The 22543-nt window shown below is 34.9% G+C and overlaps 2 protein-coding genes and 1 non-coding gene across 3 annotated transcripts; 2 read left to right on the top strand and 1 right to left on the bottom strand.

Moving 5' to 3' along the window:
- The first annotated feature begins 10758 nt into the window (after positions 1-10758).
- LOC145157348 (vacuolar fusion protein MON1 homolog) lies at positions 10759-14327 on the top strand. The gene is made up of 14 exons (XM_079076404.1): positions 10759-11430; positions 11571-11650; positions 11857-11928; positions 12057-12096; positions 12215-12316; positions 12398-12519; positions 12603-12735; positions 12839-12930; positions 13017-13098; positions 13177-13241; positions 13343-13624; positions 13709-13800; positions 13881-13945; positions 14040-14327. Exons 1-14 carry the CDS (start codon positions 10897-10899, stop codon positions 14133-14135), a joined length of 1857 nt encoding a protein of 618 aa, XP_078932530.1. The 5' UTR covers positions 10759-10896; the 3' UTR covers positions 14136-14327.
- Positions 14328-17641: 3314 nt separating this feature from the next.
- LOC145157343 (CASP-like protein 5A2) lies at positions 17642-19173 on the bottom strand. Its single transcript, XM_079076400.1, has 3 exons — positions 18706-19173; positions 18164-18296; positions 17642-18065 (listed from the first exon to the last, which is right to left on the bottom strand). The coding sequence occupies exons 1-3, from the start codon at positions 18924-18926 to the stop codon at positions 17874-17876; spliced, it is 546 nt and encodes a 181-aa protein (XP_078932526.1). The 5' UTR covers positions 18927-19173; the 3' UTR covers positions 17642-17873.
- A 466-nt stretch (positions 19174-19639) lies between these two features.
- LOC145151549 (U6 spliceosomal RNA) lies at positions 19640-19742 on the top strand. The gene has a single exon (XR_013732117.1). It is a non-coding gene; the product is annotated as a U6 spliceosomal RNA (small nuclear RNA).
- The last annotated feature ends 2801 nt before the right edge of the window (positions 19743-22543 follow it).

Below are 22543 nucleotides of genomic sequence, written 5' to 3'. Positions count from 1 at the left end.
TTATAGGCCATAACCTTATACCCCCCTTATAGATCGGCTTCGTGAATGAGGCCTACTAATGGTAAGACTAGCATTTTAAGTTATATATATATATATATATATATATATATATATATATATATATATATATATATATATATATATATATATATATATATATATATTAATCTTATAATATTATAAAGTATAAAATTCTAGGGTTTGAAATTTAAATAGTTCAAATTAAACTTTTAATCACAAAATTTAAATTTCAAAACTTGAGGACAAGTTTTGAACTTTTCAAAATACAAAGGATCAAATAGCAAATAATTTAAATTAAACAATTAATTTAATGATTATCTAATTTGACCTAATCAATTTTATTCATAAGATAATTCAACAACTAATTCAAATAATCAAATGTTATCAAATAAGGAATTTATTATTTAAACAATTGGTAATTATCTTTTGATTTGGTAAGGATAATCATAAAACAGTAATAAAATTCAGATTTTATTAGTCAACAACGATTTAGGTAATTATCCTTAAGCAAAACAACAAGAAATCCCGAAAATCTCTCTGTCTGACAGCTAAACTCGTCGAGTTCACATTGGAACTCATCGAGTTTATCCAACTCGTCGAGTTCCCTATGGAACTCGTCGAGTTCATCAGACAGATTGCACAAAAAACGAATTTAAAGCATGAATGAATAAACAAGGCATCAATACAATAGAAACCAATCAAGGCTCTGATACCACTGATGGGTTTAAGCCAAAAGAACATCCTATGTGCTCATGCAAACCCTAATGCTTGGATCTAGGTTTCTCTATTGTACATGCACTCATCCAAGTCTTGCAACCCCTAGATCTAGTAGGTATAATTCGAAATTAACATTACAAAAACAGATCTAGATGATTACCTCTTCTTCAAAGCTTGATCTTCTTGTCCTTGGAGCTTAGAGTCACAAATGTCACTCCTCTAATGGCTTACAAACACCACAAGCAAGAGGATGATCTTGGAGAGAGGTTGGAGGCTCTAGAATTCGGCTCTTTCACTCTTAGGAATAGGGTTAGCCGATTTCTGAAGCCTAAGGGGTCTATTTATACTTATGCTGCTAGGGTTTCAGTCAAAACCCTAATTGGATAGCGTAGGCCTTAAGCAGTCCAAAGAATCTTCCAGAACAAGGCCATGGCCGAAAATCAGATGGCTTCCCACTTTATTTTTGTCCACCCCTTAATCCCAAAGGATTCTCAGCCCAAATCAACTATCACACAATTGACAGTTCCAGTCCCCTTTACTTAATTAATCTCTTTTAGTCATAGAATTAATTCTTAATTAATTATTGTCTAATATTAATTAAATTATATGATTTCAATTTTAATATATTATTCATATAACATATTAATAAATCATAATAACCTCTTTATTCATAAATCATCCTATCATGTTGCTTTGGTGAAGGCAACCCAAAATGACCATGCACAACCGGGTCAAGTACTTACCAAATATAGTTACGGGCTTAGACACTAATCCAACAATTATATGATAATGTTGTTAGTTAAAACTGATCTAAGTTGTTCTTGAAGTGAGTTTTGTAACTTGTCCTCAAGTTATATGAAGAGTCTCATTCATGAACATTAAAACTCATAATTTTTCATAAGTTATGGAAATGAAAAGGTTTTCAAGAGTTACAAAACTTGCCCCCAAGTTTTGGTATTTGAAAAGTCTCAAATTATGAAAACATTAACTCTAGTAATTGAAAGGTTTCAAAAGATGCAACTCTTCGGTTCATAATTTAAAAATTAATTAAATAGTTTTAATTTTGAATTTTTAATAACCTATATGCTTTGAATAGTTCAATTACACCTTATGGACTTTATTAAATTAATTAAAGTGTTTAATTAAAGATGGATATTAATAAATCCATAAAAATATGGTTTAAGTTTAATTTAATTAAGAGTATAATTTATTAATAGATTAAACCATCTAGTATTTTAAAAGTTTAAAATACACCATTATACTATATAAAATTAAAAGTTTAATATATTATATATGTATAAGTAAAAGGTCAGTCTTACCGTTACTAAGCCTCATTCACGAAGTCGGTGTATAAGGGGGTATAAGGTTACTACATATAAAATGGTGGTTTAATGGGTGTCCACTCTCACCCACCGCTTCCTTGAATGGTGGAGGGTCGGTATCCAAACGTGTAGGATAGGACATTAATTCTCATTAAAAGTATAATGAAATACCAAGTAACTAAACATTTATAAATTCTCAATCTTAGTTACTTAGGACAAATATGAATTTGATGCTAACCCATGAAACTGCACATTGCAACTTATTAGTCGTTAGTGGAGCGTGTGTGGTTAACTGACACACTAATATGGGACTAATGAAGGATGGCAATGGGTAGCTCGAAGTTAATCATGGATCAATGGAGCGTGTGAGGTTAACCGACACATTGATTGGATGATTTGTAACGTTAAGTGTACCAAGCTAATTTGCATGGTTATTCACACCTTGTTTGTGATCCTCGGCATCCCAGTCACAAACTTGAAGGGCATAATCGAGATTTAAACATGCCATTAAAAGGTTCAATGAATCTCAAAGAATCTAGGAATTTCAATTCATTTAAAACCTAAAATTCATTTTCGTTTTTCATGGTGGAAATTGGTAAATCGTCATTTACCTACCTTCAAATATTTTACAATTGGATTACGACATCCCAGTTCCGAATTGTAGAATATTGTGTTGGATCGTAGCCTTAATATTTCATTTTGGGTGCTATGTTAAGGACTTAAATCAACTAACTTGAATTTCTCCCATTATAGATGTCTAGGTCAGACAGCTATGGTCTTCCCGAATCTTATGGAAAAAGCTTTCCTCATGAAGATGACGTTCCCGGAAATCATACTTAACTTCCTCCACCTCCTCCAATAATTCTCCCTAACCCACAAGTTCAGAGACTTGAAAAGTTCAAGGTCACTCAAGCCCTATTGGCAAGCAAACACCAAGGTGGAATATATGTGTGTGCACATGTCTTGGAGATGAAGTCACACATTGACAGACTGGGAATGTTAGGAGTCGTTGTGTCAAGGAAGTTGGTTATTGACTTGGTTCTTCAATCACTTCCTGAGTCATATGGTGAGTTCATTAAAGATTACTATATGACAGACCGCGACATGTCCCTTATCGATCTTACATATTTGCTAATTGCTGCTGAATCAGCAATGATTTGGCGCACTGGTAATGCAAATTTGATTGGAAGATCTACTTCCCAAACTTCCATGGACATTGACAATGGAAACATTGGAAGTCCAAAAAAGATTTCTCTTTCCAAGGGAAAGGGAAAGGCCAAGTCTGAGATTGTCTCGTGTACCATTCTAAAAGAGTCTGTTTGTTTCTATTGCCGAAAGAAGGGGCATTGGTTGCGAAGCTGCCCTGACTACCTGAGAAATCTAAGTGATGGTAAAGTCAAAAAGTTTGACTCTGTTTCAGGTAAATCCATTATCTAACTCTACCAACTTCCTATTTGTAGATTCTTAATACATGACGTGATAAGATTACATTTTGATGTTTTGTAGGATCAAAGGAAGCTTAAGGGAAAAGCATGCAGAGTCTGATCGCGAAGAGATGAATTTCGATCACATGGTTAGATGATCGGATTTTTGAGTTGATGTTAGGAGTTATGATAAATTGCTTAGGAATATGTAGTAACATAGTTTTCATTTGTAATTACATTGTAAGGACAAATTTATCCGCATTTTATAAATAAAGATAAATTTTAAATTTTATCTTGTTTTTATTTCCTTGCAATGACATTTGTGAAAATTGGTGTTTATATATTGATAGAAATATTGAATATGGATTTGATTCTTTCGTTTGTGGTAGTGTCTAAATTTACCATATAAGGAAAGATTCTCATCATCCAAGTTTCAATTGGATAGAAACTTGGATCATGCAACTTGTATTCTATGATGAATGAGAACCTTCGTCTTTGGGAAAATAAGACTAATTCCTTGTTCACGTGTATATGTGAGTCAAGTGAAGGACTAGGGGATCAGGTACACTTGGTTGTGCACTGGTCAGGTCCACCACAAAGAACGGTAAGACTATTCGTCAGAATTTACTAAAGTTTAGTAAATATGGTTATGCTTACAAGATTAAGTATAATTATGAGTAATTGGAAAAGTTTCAATGTATAGCAGAACGAATAAGAAGAATCAAATTAGGCAGAAAGATAAAAGTTTCTCCAATCTGACAGGAAGGGAGAGTACTTTAGTATCGTGTTTTATGATCATCCTTATGATTATGGAACCATGTCACAATTGATCCTCTAAGGATAGATTAGTGCATTTATATGGCCAAGAAGAGGAATCGTGAATTGTTGAATTGGTTAAATCAAAAGGTGAATCATACTTCGTTCCAAAATCGAATCTTAGAGTCATACTCCAAGATTGTGCCTTGAGTGACATAATCTTAAGAAATGTTTATAACACTTATCAAACGAAGAGTAAAATGTTTCTTACTCTTGTACTTTGAAATTGGTAAGTTGTGATGTCTTGGATAAGACAAAGACCAACTAAGACCAGTTGTGTGAAGTGTTTGTCTCGATAAGAAACCACACTAACTCTTGAATATTTGTTTGTCAAGTAATGTTTCTTGACAAAGAGAGTCTTATATGTCAAGAGGTCAGTGGGAGTCTTAAAAGATCTTGAAAAGTTCAAGAACAAATCAAGGGTAAACCTATTGTTTAACACTAGCACGCGACTTGAGGTTTGTAACCTATCGTGTTGACATATTCTTGTTTCTGTGCCCATTCCAGTTAAAGTTGAATATGCATGTGATTTGTATGAGTGCTCAATTGTTTGCATAACAACTTGGAAGCAATGGCAGGCCCTTGTGCTTCCAGGTGGCAAGAAATTAAGATTGAACAAGTTCAGTCCATATGGGTTTGGATTTGTCACTAACCTTGTCTTGTGATTATGGTTATGACAAATTCACATGGATAGGAACACATACACCATAAAATCTAAAGTGTCATAAGGTCTCTCTCCGCTTCATGAAAATGATTGTGAGGAAACATTTTCACTAAGTATATTTTAAAGAGTTAGCAATTGTGATATTTGCATTCTCAAATTCAATTATGATTACGACATCCCTCTTCATAGTTCGAATTGTGAGAAATTGCAAAAAGTTTGAACATTTGGAACTTATTGTTGTAAGCTCTGAATAGTTTAGACACACATATGAGCTTTCTAATAAAGGGTGTATGAGCTTAGATAAAGGCTTATCAAAGTATCTCGTGTCAGAAATCTGAACTTTGGTAAGAAAGTCAATAAGAATTGATTTCTAGAAGTCCATCTGATTTCTGGATACATGTCAAAGCTAGTGGGAGCATACGTGTTATGCTAGTAAGATAATAATTATTATGCTAGTAGGAGCATAATTATTATGGTAAGTGTTGCGAGTCAGCCGCATAGGAGGTGGCCGGGTGGATGTATGTGTTGGATTAAGTGTCTAAGCCCATAACTATAATTGGTATGTACTTGACCCGAGAGTAGCATGGTCCATTTGGGTTGTCTTCACCAGAACAATCTGATAGGATGGATATTTGAGAAAGAGGTTGTTTATGATTTATTAATATATTACAAGTATAATATATTAATATGAAATCATAATACTTAATTAGTATTGACCAAGAATTAATATGGTGATCAAAAGAGAATAATTAAATTAACGGGGACTGATTATGTAAATCAGTGATATATATATATATATATATATATATATATATATATATATATATATATATATATATATATATATATATATATATAGTGTTTGGGCTATTGATCCATCTTGGGCTAAGTTTTATGTAAGTATCCATGAAGAGTTAGCCCACATGAGATATTGATCGTAACCTAAGTGTATGGATTAGGGTTTACCCATGACCCTTGGAATCCTACACTATATAAATGATACCCCTTAGACAAAATCGGAGCACCTAAGCATTCTAAGAGAATCATAACCGATTTGGGTGGTGCTTAACCTCTCTCTCAAAGTCCACCTTTATTCATGGTGTTTGTGAACCATTTGAGGCATCACACTTGAGGTGCTAAGCTCTTGAAAGGCCAAGAACTACAAATTACATCAAAAGGTATTCATCTAACTTGATTTTATATGGTATATCCTCTATTGTATGCTAGTTAGTATGTATGCTTTGGAAAATTGAAAATGCATGTATAATTAGAGAAAACATAGATCCAAAGCATCTAGGGTTGCATGTGCATCATAGGAGTGTTATAGTGCTTAAAACCCAACAGTATGTTCTAGTATATATGTTGTTGTCGGTGTTTGTGTTGTTGTATGAGCCATATTTGGCCGGAAAACCAATGAAGGCCCGCCACCACCACCGTGAGGTGGTGGTTGCTACCTAATGCTGCCATTCTGCCACCGCCACCACCACTGTGTGCATTTGGGTGCGTCTGGACTGTTGTTTGGAGTACTTTTGGTATTGTTTTGGCCTAAAAACACAACCACCACCACCACGAGCTGGTGGCTGCCGCCGCCGTGGAGCGCCGTTGACCACCACCGCCCGAGGTGGTAGTGGGTGGTGTCCGGCTTATTAGATGCTAATTAACCTAAAAGCTTAACCTTATGGATCTAGTTGGCATGTGTGGGGTTGGAAACCCTAATTAGGGTTTAGAAAACCCTAATCTTGGAGATTTTAGTTTGAACTTGTCGGGAACCGCGTTTTGGACCATTGGATTGAATCTGTGGCTTATGCCCGACTACATGGTATGATTGGTCTAGTGGAGTGATGGACTTAATGGATTAAGTCTTTAATGGGTTAAGTAAGAACACTTAACCCTAATCATTATTTTATGTAAAAACCCTAATTATGATTGGGCTTAAAGTTGGGCCCTTCTTTTGCGCTTAGGTGTTTGGGCTCTTGTTGGGCCATCTAAGAACAAGTGTATGGACTATGATATTTGGATAGGCCTTAGGGTAAGGCCCATGTAACGCGTTTGGGCCCAATTTGGAAAATTGGGCAATAATTTGGCCTTGATTGATTATTTGGCTTTTAGGCCTTCAGAGTATGAGTTTAGGCCTTGGTCTTGGACCAAGCTAGGTTAGGGGTACAATGGTCTTTTACCCCAAATGTGTATTTATGGTTATGCATCGAAACCCAACTTGTTAATTGGGTTTATTTTGATGTTGACAGTTCGTGAATCTGTCAGCCAGCAGCCAGAGATCGTCTGCATGATTCAGTAGTGCGAGTTGAGTCTCTTCACTATGTTTAGCAGGTCGAAGGCACCAATGCCGACCCATGGTTATTATGTTAGGATGTCAGTTGTCTGCGTGACCCTGGCATGTGTTTGTATTGATATGTATGTTAATTATTATTTTATATGCTAGTATCAGGTTATGCATATATGACTTGTATGTGGGCGGGGCCCGTTGATTGTGTTGTATGCTATTATCTTTGTGATTTTTTCATGTGTTGAAATGTTTATATGATTATATGTATGTGAGTATGGGCGGAGCCCGTATCTTATCATTATTCGAGTGTGGGCGGGGCCCGTATCTCATCATTAGCTGAGTGTGGGCGGGGTTCGTGTCTCATCATTACTTGTGTATGGTTATTGGTATGTTTGGAAGGTTGTGTACTTGTTGTCTGTGTGGTACTTGTATGTGTTTGTTTATGTACGTGAGTGTGGGCGGGGGCCGTATCTCATTATTATTTGAGTGTGGACGGGGCCTGTATCTCATGATTAGCTGACTGTGGAAGGGGACCGTATCTCACAGAGTGTGGGTGGGCCCCATATTTCTTAGTTAGCTGAGAGTGGTCGGGGCCCGTAACTTACAGAGCGTGGGCGAGGCTTGTATTTCATAGGGCGGGGTCCGTTATTCGAGTGTGGGCGAGGCCCGTATCTATTTGAGTGTGGGCGGGGCTTGTACCTCCTAGTTGCATGTTATGTGTATGGTAGGTGGTAGTTTGGGGGAAACTCACTAAGCTTCGTGTTTACGGTTTTCAGTTTTGGTTTCAGGTGCTTCGGTTTTATAAAAAAGAAGAGCTCGGGATGATTGCAAAGCACACACCATATGTTTCCGCCTTGGATGTTTTACTCTGATTTTACAGAAATTGATACAGTGGTTTTACGTATATGTTTGGATGTCATTGATAAATACTGTTTTATCTATTATTAAAAATGAAATTTTTGGGACCATATTTTGGATGTTACAACACAACACAAAAGAGTCGTTAAAGGACGACCGGGGGTTCTCCCGGGACGTCACTCCGACGATCAAGTTAGCTTTATTTCTGAGAGAGATTTAGGTAAAATTGTATAGGGAAGAAGATGATCCCCTTCCTTGGGCAGGAAGGGATCCTTTTATACCTGTTGCTAACGGAATGGGGGTGACTCTCCCCATGTGGGAGTAAGACGTGGCACTTTCCTACTGGGAGAAGTACGCTCATGCCGTCTAACAACCATGTGACGTCAATTCTGGGCGTCATCAAGCTCTTTGTCATGAACTGATTGGTCATGAGAGAATGAGAGGATCACAAGGAATATTCTTCCTCGTGGGGGAAAGTGAGTTGTCATCTTGGCGCTGGCCTGTCCGGGCTAAGACTGAGACCCGACCAAGGCCCTGGGGAGATAACGTTCCGTCAGTGCTTTGACTTCTTTCTGTCAGATTTAATGTGGTCGCATACGGTAACGTTAACACCAACTACCTCTCCGAAATAACATTATGGAATCTTTGTTCTTGGAAAAAATGATAGTCGACAGTGAAGATATTGTGGTTTTACGGGTATGTTCTTGCTTCATTTACTAATATCTTTCATTATGGTGAAAGAATTTTAAACACTTATGAAATATAGTGTAACTTCCCAATTTTCAGAATAAAATTTTCATTTTTAAATTAAAAAATATATACATTTTCATAAAAATATGTTCAAGGCAAACCCTTTATTTGTAAACCGTAGTTCAAAATCAAAATTATAAAGAAAAGTATCGTCAAATCTCAATTCATTGAACTTCTTATGAGTGTGTACAGTCATGCCTTCGCCTTTCCACAAATTGATAAAGTACATGAAATACATTTAATCCATAACTATAAGCCAAAATTTTGTGAGTTCCCTATGCATCACATATAACTATACATAACAACAACAAGTCCGTAACAACCTCGGCTCTGTACCAACCCCGAGTCTGTATCGACTCAATAATATGTTTCAACCGAGCGGGTCCGCATCAACCCCAAATTCGTATTGACTTGGCAGAACATACATACATGCAAGTATCAACTAAGACTTAGCTAATCTACCATACCATCATAGCACAATTACTATGACCCACATAACACAGTGAGAAAACTCACATGAGTCAACCAGTAGAAGCTCAACACAAACCTCAACAACAGAACAGCTAAGACAAGCTACCTAATGCCAAACTGAGACTAATCCTTAGTCAAAATACTCAATTCTACCCAGGTTTGGCCAAAACTCAAACTGGTAAAAAAGTTAACGGTCATCAGTTAAAGGTTCACCACGACATTGCAAACCTTTGAAACTTGTATTGAATGATTAGCTTTCAAACACAATCAAGTAAGATACTTCTATAATATGTTATACAACTCTGTTTCCAATTCCAGCACTAAAACACCTATAATGCTTTATTTTTAGCTTCCAGGGGTATTTTACTATGCACAGAAAGTTGTGTTTCATCCAATAGCTCCCCATTTAAAAAATTTACAGTTATGATTCTGTCTAGTTCTAGTCTGCGTCACATACGAGGAGAAAACTAAAAAATTAACATTCTTGGTCAGCTGAAAATTTCAAGGATAAGCAACTAAGATGTAATTTGTATATCGTGTTCTTCAATTGCCTTCTCTTTAGGTTACTTAAAATTGAAATGAAAGTTTTCTTCATTTCTTCATATTATTTTCTATTTTATCTACCAAATATTTATCTATAAGGTTTTTAGGCCCATTGACCCAAATGGTGTAGCCTTGATGTAAATAAGTTGTTATTACGGATAAAAGTAAAAGTACATCGTCCATATAAGTTAAAAAATTAAAGTGTGTTGCTATTTGATGCAATCTTGCCTTATTTAGTTGACTCAACAAACATTAGGTTTGATTGGTTATTTGTGTATTATTGAACAACTATGGATTGTTCTCGAGGGTTTTAACGAGTTTAGCAATTTCATTGGCTTTGTGTATTACTCGGATGGTGAACCTACAAAGGACCTGACAATGGAACTAATTGAAAATGTATGTTACATTACCGAAAAATAACAACCTACTTTCTAATTTAAGAAATGACAATATACTTTTAATATAAAATGCCTTAATAGGAAATTTTCTTTAGAAAGATGCATTGGCTTGGTTTTAGAATCTACGATAACATTAACCAAAAAAATACAAAAAAACAACAGAAATCATCAACCCATTGCGAAGCACGAAAAAACCCACTAATTCATATAAACATATCAAATTATTACATTTTTTTTAGAACGGCAAATCTACACTACTCCTAATACCACATATATCTCCAATGAGACTTGAACCCTCAACCTTTAAGAGGGAGGACAACACCCGATGCCGCTAGGCTAGAAGCCCTTTGGTATCAAATTATTACATAAAAGGATACTTCATTGGACAAGTGGTTTTGTTGTGCAACTCTACTTATCCAATCCTTTTAAATTTGGGCCTAACGAACCCGGCCCATGTTTCTCGGATCTATCTACCTGTTGGAGTGTTGTCCATAACCAATTTTCTGCAGGAGAAGAACAAGACTGGGAGACCAAACACTCACTGATACCTTCCCCAATTTCTAAACTCAGAAACCCTAATCATCTAATTTCACACTTTTAGTTCTCCATCTCCGAATTATCATCGACAATGGCTTCCGATTCAAGTTCCGCATCATCATCATCCGACGAAGACGAGGAATCTGCCGGCCAAAAACCTAACGTTGACGTTAACATCAATTCGATAGATAACTCCCTAGACGCCATCGAGAATCAGTTGTCATCGATCGCATTGAACACTCCAATTGACGAACGAACTTTACCATCTACTGATTATCATCAAGAACCGGTCTCGGAGATTGATGATGGATCGTCGAGGGAAAGTGCAAGCGAGATGCGGAGAAACTCGATTGGTGAGAGTAGTTCATCAAGGGGATCGGGGTTGTGGAGGAACAATTTGGGAGTGGAGGTTGAGGTGGAACCGGAAGCGGATGGGGAATTGTCAAGCCCTAGTAGCAGTGGGTACGCCGGTGAGAGAGGTAGTAGCAGTAGTCCCACTAGTGCTTGTGGAACTGATGTAATACGGGAACTTCGAGACAACGGTTCTTCCATCGGTGATGATGGAGCGGTGCCCTTGGATCCTTCTCAAACACAATGGATTCGTGGTAAACAGCATGCTGATGAGGTGATACTTCTAGGCATGCATATATTTTTCCTCAATTTTAGGATATGATAACTTATTTCAACAAAGTCTGATAGAAAACGAGCCATGGGGATTTAAAATTTGCCGTTTGTGATGCATTTCAACTGATAATGGATATGCAGGATGATGGTTCTATCTCATGGAGGAAAAGGAAGAAACATTTCTTTGTTTTGAGTCATTCCGGAAAACCAATATATTCAAGGTATGCCTCAGTCAATATCTATGATGTGTATATTCAATTTGGGAGTATAGCTAAACATCTAATGCATCTTTTCACCATTTTTTGGGTTATAAGAATATTCATTGAAAGATTCTATCTTGTTAATGAGTTGATGTCATTTGCTTCATGAATCAAATCAAATAGATATAGATTATAGAGTGAATCATACCATCTGAATCAACTTTCAGATATGGAGATGAGCACAAACTAGCAGGATTTTCAGCAACTTTGCAAGCCATCATTTCCTTTGTGGAAAATGGGTAAATATATTAACATCTATTAGCTATGTAATCACATTTACTCCTATTAGTTACACTCTCATTCTTTTCCTAACTTTTTTAAAAACAAAAGTAGTGATCAAATAGTTTCTTTCATTTATCTATTTCAGGGGAGACCGTGTTAAATTGGTCAGAGCAGGAAAACACCAGGTCAGTAATAAAAAGACATGATATTTTCCACTTTTATTATTTTCCAACATGTATAAGACTTTGAGTAAATCATATAGAAAATAAATAAGGACTCTTTTATTCATTTTCTGGTTTACAGGTGGTTTTTCTTGTGAAAGGACCAATTTATTTAGTTTGCATAAGTTGTACAGAAGAGCCTTATGAGTCACTAAGAGGACAACTTGAACTTCTTTATGGTCAGGTAATAGTTTCTTTAAGATTTTAACCTAATTATCTACTCTTAATTATTATTTATTATTATAATCCAATTATATTTCTGCAGATGATACTTATTCTCACAAGATCTATCGATAAATGTTTTGAAAAAAACTCTAAATTCGACATGACTCCTCTGCTTGGAGGGACAGACGCCGTCTTTTCTTCTCTCATCCACTCTTTCAGCTGGTCTGGTTTCTCATTAAACCAAGGGCATAATCGTCATTCTTGAATCTTGATGATTTTAACTGAATCTTTATTAAATTATTCAGGAACCCTGCAACTTTTCTTCATGCATACACTTGTCTTCCACTTGCTTACACCACAAGGCAAACTGCTTGTGCCATTTTGCAAGATGTTGCTGATACAGGTGTCCTTTTTGCAATATTGATGTGTAAAAACAAGGTTTTTCATCCAACCATCTTCTTAATTTTACAATTATTCCATTTTTTTATTCATTTTGTGGTGTATAAATATATAATTCTTAGAAGTTAGAGCTAAATTTCAGGTTATCAGTTTGGTAGGCTTGCAGAAAGCATCACTTCATCCTGATGACATGTTGCTTCTTTCCAACTTTGTCATGTCTTCAGAATCCTTTAGGCAAGTGCCTTTTTTTTTTATAATATTAATGGAAATTTTTATTATTTATATAATTATATGGTATTGATATATTATTATATTTGCAGGACATCTGAATCTTTTTCACCAATATGTCTGCCAAGATACAACTCCATGGCATTTTTATATGCTTATGTACATTATCTTGATGTAAGTTTTTTTCATTAAAAAAATTACTTATTATTATTATTATTTTTTTGCTTATAAATTATATAACATATTTCACAGGTTGATACGTACTTAACGTTGCTGACTACAAGTTCACAAGCGTTTTTCCATCTTAAAGAATGCAGGCATGATGACGTGGCCTTTCCTTTTCCTTTTCCTTTTCCTTTTCTTTTTTTAATAAATAATAATAAATTAGTAAATTACATTATGAAAGTAATTTTTATAGGATACAAATTGAAGCTGTTCTTGCAAAATCAAATGTTTTGAATGAAGTTGAAAGATCATTATCAGAAGGTGGCATGCGAATTGAGGATTTACCTGTTGACCCGTCTGCTAATTCTGGATCTTTATTTCATTTGACTCATCGCAAAACACCAACCAATGGAACAGTGACAGGTGTCGGTGGTCCAGCTGGACTTTGGCATTTTATTTACCGGAGTATCTATCTGGATCAATACGTGTCTTCTGAGTTTGCTTCTCCAATCAGTCATCCACATCAGCAAAAAAGGTTTTTTTTTTTTTTTTTATAATTTATATGTTTTAGTTTTTAATAAATTGAAATTTTGAATTGGTTTGTTTTTGAAATTTGAAGGTTGTATAGGGCATACCAGAGACTTTATGCTTCGATGCATGATAAAGGAGTGGGCCCACATAAAACTCAATTCAGAAGAGATGAAAATTATGGTAATTTATGTAGTTTAAAATTAATTATTCATTTTTGATTTTTTGATATTGGGTTAATATTTTTTATACTTGTGTTGCAGTTTTATTGTGTTGGGTTACACAGGATTTTGAGCTTTATGCAGCTTTTGATCCACTTGCAGACAAGGTTTGATTTATTTAACTTATCAAAAAGAAAAGAAACAACAAATTTTCTTTTTTTTATTTTTTAAATTAAAAACAGAGTTTGTTGTTGGATGCAGGGTGTGGCAATAAGAATATGCAACAGGGTGTGTCAGTGGGTGAAAGATGTGGAAAATGAAATATTTTTGTTGGGAGCAACCCCTTTTTCATGGTGATCTTCCTTTACTTTACTTTTTACTTTTTACAAAAATAATAAATGTAGTCAAAAAGTTTTTATAACACATAACACATCATGTATCATGTATTTGTTTTAGAGAGAAAGAGAGGTTTGACACGTAGTCGTCACATTGATGTACAACTTGTTTTGTTTTTCACATTTTCTCATTCAAAATAACTTGTTGCTTTTACCTGTGTTGTTTTTTCTACTTATCTTTAAGGTTTCTTAGCTCTTTATTTTTAGATTAAAAGAAATCGTAAGCAAGATGCAACAAGATTTGTTTACTAAACACAACCAATGAACATATCTACATCAAAAATCGATCATTAACTATCACTAGACACTAGCTTAAAATATGACTAACACATTGGTTCAATCTTATGATCGCATTCAAGTGTGTTTTTGAATGGAACCATTCAAGTGTGCGGTTGATATAGCCTCTCTAAACGGTTAAGGATTCTACCTTTTCTTATGTCTTAACCATTTGGGTTGTAATTATGTAGTTTTATCAAACATATTAGTTGTATATAATTTTGACAAAATTGCAAGAATGGTCCTTGTGGTTAGGTGGAAATTGTCACTTTGGGCCAAAAAGGTTTGGGCTAGCACTCGTGGTCCACAAGTTTTCATTTTGTTGCGAGTTTGGTCCATTTGTCTTGATTTTTTTATAAAATGACGATTTTACCCTTTGTTTTTTCTTTTTTCAGTTTTTTTATTATAAAAATTAAAAAAGGAAAAAGAAAAAAGAAAGTACCCCTCCATACTCTCTCTCTCTCTCTCTCTCTCTCGTTCTTGATTTTGATCTCCGACGAAGAAAGGAGGCTGCCGACCACCACCTTCGCAGCCCCTCCCTGCCTCTCTCCGGTCGTGTAGGACCACCAAACACCCATCCCTTCACCCCCCTATCTCCGACAAATCGACCCCACTTGTCCTCCTCCAGCACCGACTCAACCTCCAAATCGACCACCATTTGAACCCTTAGTCTTCATCTTGCCATCACAGATCCACCTGCAACTTGAGAACACGAAGGAAAAAGAGGAAAAAACTCTAAAAAACGATTATCATTGTAAACCCTTTGTGCGTATATGTGTTCATCCCTCCAAACACACACACCCACACACACATAAAATTCCTTTTATCACATCAAGATTCAAGAACAAAAATCGGACATAGAAATCGACCAATCGAAGTCATCCTGAAACTCTTAACCTATTCAGTTTGCTAGAGGTGGTGGTGACGAATCAGATCTTAAAACCAAGCCGAGGAACAATCCCATCTTCGGGAGGCTGTCAAACTCTGGCAGATTGCCATGACCACCACTGCCTTTACCACCAGACTTCTCTTCCTCCATCGGCAGCTCAATGGTTACAGAAAAAAAAACAGAGGTTGGCGTCGTGGTTTTTTTATAGGGGAAAGGTTGGTCTGTAAATTTTGTTTCTGATTGAAGAAAGAAATTAGGAACTGTAAATCTAATTGGATCTGTTATATTGTTTTCTTATACTGATTGAAGAAAGAAATTAAAAGGGTGTTCTATTAATTGAAGAACCCTAAATCTAACTGTATTTGTCGATTACTTTCTGGGGATGATGAAGAAGTTGCAGGTGAAGGATTTTGAATAAGAAAATGGGGGTAGGTGGGTTATGATGAAAAACAACGAAGAGAGAGAGAGAGAGAGAGAGAGAGAGAGAGAGAGAGAGTGAGTGTGAGAGAGAGTGGAGGATTACTTTTTTTTTCTTTTTTCTTTTTTAATTTTTATAATAAAAAAACTGAAAAAAGAAAAAACAAAGGGTAAAATCGTCATTTTATAAAAAAATCAAGACAAATGGACCAAACTCGCAACAAAATCAAAACTTGTGGACCACGAGTGCTAGCCCAAACTTTTTTGGCCCAAAGTGACAATTTCCACCTAACCCCATGGACTATTCTTGCAATTTTGTCTATAATTTTTTGTTTACGGGTTTCTTCTTAGGACCTAAAATTCTATTTCTATCTCATTTCATTATTACAAATTAATGATTTCATCTTGTGGTCGCATGATCACATCCAAGTTTTTTTCATCCCCATACATCGATACATCACATTCTTCTTTTCATTTATACGTTTAAATAAAAAGATTTATATCAATGGCATATGGCATTCTTATATTTCTAGAATCACATTACTTTTTCTTTTTGTCTTATATTAGCTCAACTATAGGTAATACCTGTTAAAAATTATATGAGTTTGTAGGATAGTTTTTATCACCGATCTGATCCATTAATAACCCGCCCCACATAAACGTTAGAATTATACATTTATATTTTATACAACATAAAGTTTAATTTTAATTTCAATCGAAAGTCCAAAGACCAATCTATTTTTACATAGGACTCGAAGAGTCGACTACTAGATTTTTAGTCTTCTACCAAGAATCATGATGTCATTTCATTTTTATTTCATCAAGCAACCATCAATTTCATTTATAAATCAATAAACTCATTAATCAACAACAATAAAGTTTGCAATTGTTATTCTCTATTAATGCAATCGATAGTCAAAAATCAATCAAAAGTAACTATAATAGTGATTTTAATTCCAATCGAAAGTCCTTGAGTACGTAATCCGTTTCCTAAATAAACATTTAATTTATTTAAGAAATGTTATTTTAAGAATTAAGTAAAATGTGTTTGATCATTTAAAATAATGTGGGTTACGGGGCGAGTTTGAATATCCATTGATTTGATGGATAAGGGTATGTGTTTGATTATTCAAAACCTTGCGGGTTACGAAGCGGATTGGAATCAGATTTTGAAATTTGTTATAAAGTTTTGGATCAAGATTGTTTCGCTCCAAACCCGCCTCATGGTCATGTCTACCTGTATTCTATGGATCTATCAAAATATTATCTTAATCTTCCTGTATTCTATCAATCTATCAAATATATGATCTTTCTATAGTCCTATTGTAGTCTCTATGTTTGATAAAGAAAATTATCTTAGTATAACTTTATTGTATTATATCTATTTTTGATTGACGGATGACATTATCTTAATGTGAGCATATTGTATTCTCTCTTCCCTTTATTTATTTTATTTTATTTTTTACTTTTTTTTTTTTTTAAATATTCATTCTATTTGACACGAAGGATAGTATTATCGTATTGTATCATCTTTGTCTGAAAGTGGATATAATCTTACTGCATTTTGTCAATTAACTAATTATGATGATAACCGATTACCTCACGATTATGATTAATATAAAATTTTCAGATATCTATTAAAAACCTTTATTTATATATGTATGTGACAAAATTCTCTTTCTTATACTTAACATTGTCTCCCATATGTATAACAACATCATTGTTGCACAAATTTACATATTTTTTAGGAATTCCTTGAAATATGTTCATATCCTCCCAAATTTCAAAAAAATTATCAACTCGACTTTAGGCGAATTTCAACACATAAAATAAAACCAATACCACATTTGCATTTGGATCTTTAAATATGTAAGCATATCACAAAATTTCAACACAAACTTTCCACATCTTCATTAAGATACAAACTAAAACAATCCACAAGCCAAACACGCATATATACATTGATGATGAATCCCCAACATCCATGCGGTTTTATATTTTTTAAAAACAAATGTAAACCACAATAACCTAAAAAATACTTAAAAAAGACAATCTACACAGCCAAACAAGACTCAAAAAAAGTATCAAATCAATGGTTTATTTCACCATAATTCCCAGCTAACGAGAAGACAATGACCAGAAATTGAGAAGAAATGAAGGCAATGCAGTAAACCAGCTAAGAAAAGCAAAAGCAGTAGCAGTTTCAAACTGCTTGCAGTGATTTTGAGCACAAAGTCCAAGATCATTACCTATAAGAACTGTAATTCCAGCAGATGCACATGCAGCAGCAAATGTAAGTGTAGATGTCACCTGAAAAGTTTAAACAAAGTGTAGATGATCATCAATCTGACTTTTTTTTAAAGAAAAGTAGAGATATAATCATATAAGAAGTAAGAAGTTGTTCTTACCCCATCACCTATGGAAAAGAGACTAACAACTCTGTAATTCTGTAAGGTTCGTCCAACCAATAGAGCATGGATGTCAAGAATGGCAAGTGATAGACTCCATAAACTCTGTAAGGCAACAGCAGCAACAAGGTAGCTGAGAAGAAAAGAATTCAGAGGTTTTGTTAATGTTGAGTGGCATCAAAGCATAAAAAGATGACGAATTTAGTTCTAGAATTGTTCAAACAGTGTGGATCGGATTATTGCATAAGGAATAATATCATATCCAGAGTTCTTATTGCTCATTCAATCAAACAGAAGAAACCCTAATTCCCAATTCTTATACTGCTACAGTATACTACGAGATCGATTCCATTTCTCCTGATTTTATTGCATCGGGGATACGATCTCCAACTTGCTATTTCAAATTTGGAAATTGGAATTTGAAATGTGAAATTGAATAGCTAAATGATTCAACAACGATTATGTGTTTGATTAATAGAGTTTCACAGCGACATTAAACAGTGAGATCGCGATTAAATAATGAAATCGATGAAGTAAATTACCAGAAGGCAGTGACGGAAGGAAAATCGCTTGTGGTGGACATGACAACGAGTGAGACAACTGCGTACGCAAATTGGAAAAAACGCAAGCCAAGACCACCGATCGTCCCAGGCATGCCTTGGATGACCTTCATCCTCACTATCGGTGGTACAATGACGCGGCCGTCAGTCGGTGGTAATGGTGCCACTTCAACCGGATGCACCGACGGGTGGCTGACGTTCATTTTACCCCGCCGCCTCCAACCACCACCTGTAACGACGTCTTATCTACCTGAACATCATCAATCATAAAAGAATTTGGTGATTTGATTCGCAGATCTAACTTTGTTAGGTGCAATTCGGAAATTTGATGCTCGTTGGTGAACCAATCGTAGGATTTTGAGACGATGTGAAGTGTTTCAATTTTTAAGAAGAGTTTGGGTATTAGCCTGCCTAAACCTAACTAACGTGTTTACAAATTTAACGCTCGGTGGTGAACTCGACTCTTTTTACTTTTCTTTAATTAAGTGTCCGATTGCAAATAAATAAGGAGAGATTATTAATTTGGGATAATGACTTAGAGGGTAATTAGGTTTCTAGTTTGTCCGTATTAGGTCACTAAGGTTTTTTTTGTGCGTATTAGACCAATAAGGTTGTTATTACCGTTTAGAAATAGTCATTTTTATCGGTTTCTTCCTGTTTAACCGGTAAAAATGACTATTTCTAAACGGTAATAACAACCATATTGGTCTAATACGCACAAAAAAAACCTTAGTGACATAATACGGATAAACTGGAAACCTAATTACCCTCCTAAGTCATTAACCCTAATTTTAAAGACATTGAGAATATATGACCATCAACAGTAAACTAGTTCGTTTAGAACTCGCGTCGTCCCATATCGACCAGAAGAAGAACCTGCTACTCCTCTATATGGCGAAGCTCTTCATTTATAGTCGTCCCTTCGGGGACATCCGATAAAATTGGAACGATACAGAGAAGATTAGCATGGCCCCTGCGCCCGGATGACACGCACAAATCGAGAAATGGTCCAAAAAAAAATTTAAACCCTTCGTCGTCTTCTCTGAAACCCTAATTCCCTTTTCAAATGCTAATAGAGTTCAATTGCAATTCTTACGTTTTAGTAGATGAACTACTGAAGTCATGATCAGACAACATGTGGATTCCATAGTCAGATTGATCTTCTTGTTGATGTCTTCAACCATTTGTGGCAAGTAAGGGTGATCTTTCTTGCTATAAAGTCTCCTTTAAGTTTTTTACTTTTCTTGTCATTAAGTTTCATGCTTTATAAACTTCCGTTTATGTGTTGTATATAGTCTGTATGTGTTTGTTATGTGCTGATTTTTTATTCATTTTGCAATTTCAGTTTCTTAGTTCATGTTGTGGTTTTGTTGTTTATAAAATAATTGATAATAGACATCCTTTGCAAGTCCCTGTTGGTTTTACATTTCCATTCGTTATCAAATGTAGACACTGATGGGAGGTATCAAAGTGAGATTGTTTTTGTACATATGGATGTGTTCATGTAAACATTTAAATGACAAAAAAGAATTTATTGATAAAATGTTGCATATTTATGTAATGAAGATCATCAATCATATGAGTTTTTGGACCTGGAAATTCTGGAAGGGTTGTGTGATAAGTTTAAATGGAAACAACTATTTTCAGTCAAACAAGTCAGTCACATTGATTAGTAAGCATGTTTTCTAAATAATTATGGTTAATAAATTAGGAGGGTAATTAGGTTTCCAGTTTGTCTGTATTAGGTCACTAAGGTTTTTTGTGCGTATTAGACCAATATGGTTGTTATTACCGTTTAGAAATAGTCTTTTTTACCGGTTAAACAGGAACAAACTGGTAAAAATGACTATTTCTAAACGGTAATAACAACCATATTGGTCTAATACGCACAAAAAAAACCTCAGTGACCTAATACGGACAAACTGAAAACCTAATTACCCTCCTAAGTCATTATCCCTATTAATTTGGTCGTTTGGTGTCTTTTTTATTGAGTGTAGTGGAGATTGGTCTAATTCGGTTAGCGATGTCTTCATTAGAAGTTTTGGTTCGGTTTTATATCCTCTAATGACTCGATTAACAACTATAAAATAGTTTCTAACCCATATAAATAAAGGTTATTAACAAAAATAACTTTTAATTTTTGGAATTTGAAAAAATAACCAATTTCTTTGTAATATCGTGTTCCATACTACATAGGTTCGTTACGGAGTTGATGGTGTTTGGTGTGATGTGACGTAAAAATATTCTGAAATCTGACATTGTACATTCTGGACCAACTTATTAAATTTTGAAGTACAGTCTCGATTTTTTAAACCCAACCTGCAACTATAAAATTTATTACTAAAAAAGAAGTTTTTATCTCCCAAATTAGTATGTAATCCAACTCCAAATCTTTAAGGTTTCTAGTTTTCTATTAATGAAATAAATTTCTATAACCATAGTTTTTTTAGAGTACCTACTTATAGTAAAGGGAAATGAATGTAAACAGACGGCTTTATGCAATATATTGCTCCATACTACACATGTTATGGTGTAGATTCAACCAATGATATCAATTTTTTTAGTTGACTAATTTGGTTGCTTCGAAATCTAGATTACATACTAATTGTATATGTCTGTCTTTTCAATGTCTTAGATCAAACATACTTATTCATATTATTGAGGATAATGATGTTAGATATTCTCTTAGTTTTGTAACTAGTATGTATTCTAACACAAAACAAGTGTTTGTAGTTAATCATGTTATGGAAAGTGGTGTCAATCAATTCACAAATAAATATGTTTTGGTGGTAATAGGTTGTCGAACACCGAAAATAACCACTGATGTACTTTATTATATATGACATTGAATCGGGTTCCTTGTTATGGTGGGGCATGTATACAAAGGTGATCTTAGGTATAAATAGACATAGCAAACGTGTTGTGTCGTGTCGGGTTAAGACATTAAACGGGTTGAGAGGGCTTGAACCTAACCCAATCCGTTTAATTATCGTGTTGTGTCGTGTCAACTTGTTTATTTTCATGTCGAGTTTCGGGTTAAGGTTTAGACCTTGTAAATATGTTGTGTCATGTTAGTTGAAACATTTTAAAGATTGTAAGTAGGAGACGGTAAGGTGAAAGGGAAAAAGTGAAACACTGGAATTGGGATGTGGAATGACAAAATTCATAGTAGGCTTAAAAGGCAAAACGAAAAGAGTTAGGGATGGGGAGCAAAGGGGATAGACAGTGAGGATTAGTAAAATTAAGTCACTTTGAAAGTTTGTATTTTAATTTTAATTTTTTATTTTGGCCCACTATACGTCTATAATATGTAATATATTTATCAAAATATGAAATTCATAAAAATGATATATAATTAAACGAATTGTAACGTCCGGTCTCTGGTACGCATTTATTTACAAATTATTCATTTTTATAAGGCTACTCGACGAGTTGGAAGCCCCGGGCTCGTCGAGTAGAATTGAGTTTTTGGACGCGGGATTTCAGCCACCTACTCGATGAGTCAAGAGCCCTCGACTCGGCGAGTAGATCTGTCAGAATGAAACCCTGATTTTGGGGTTTTGCACCCTATTTAAGCATCTTAATCCCCACCTTTTGGCCTCATTTCCAGCCTCCAAAGTCCTAAACCCTAACCCACAAAACCCTAGAGTGTCTTGTGAGTTGTGAGCCGTTCTTGAGTGTTTTGGTGTGTTCTTGAAGCTAGAAGAAGAAGAAGGAGCTAGAAGGTGCAAGGAGAAGATAGTATATCCAGGGATTTCCTTCCATCCTCATCACTTTCTGGTAATCAAGTCTCAAACTTGATCATTCATTTCTTTGATCT

This window comes from Lactuca virosa, chromosome 1, assembly GCF_052849685.1.
Source record: "Lactuca virosa cultivar CGN04683 chromosome 1, Lactuca_virosa_CGN04683_v6, whole genome shotgun sequence".
Lineage (NCBI taxonomy): Eukaryota > Viridiplantae > Streptophyta > Magnoliopsida > Asterales > Asteraceae > Lactuca > Lactuca virosa.
Note: the sequence above shows the minus strand (reverse complement) of the source record. Positions and strands in the feature narration are given on the sequence as shown.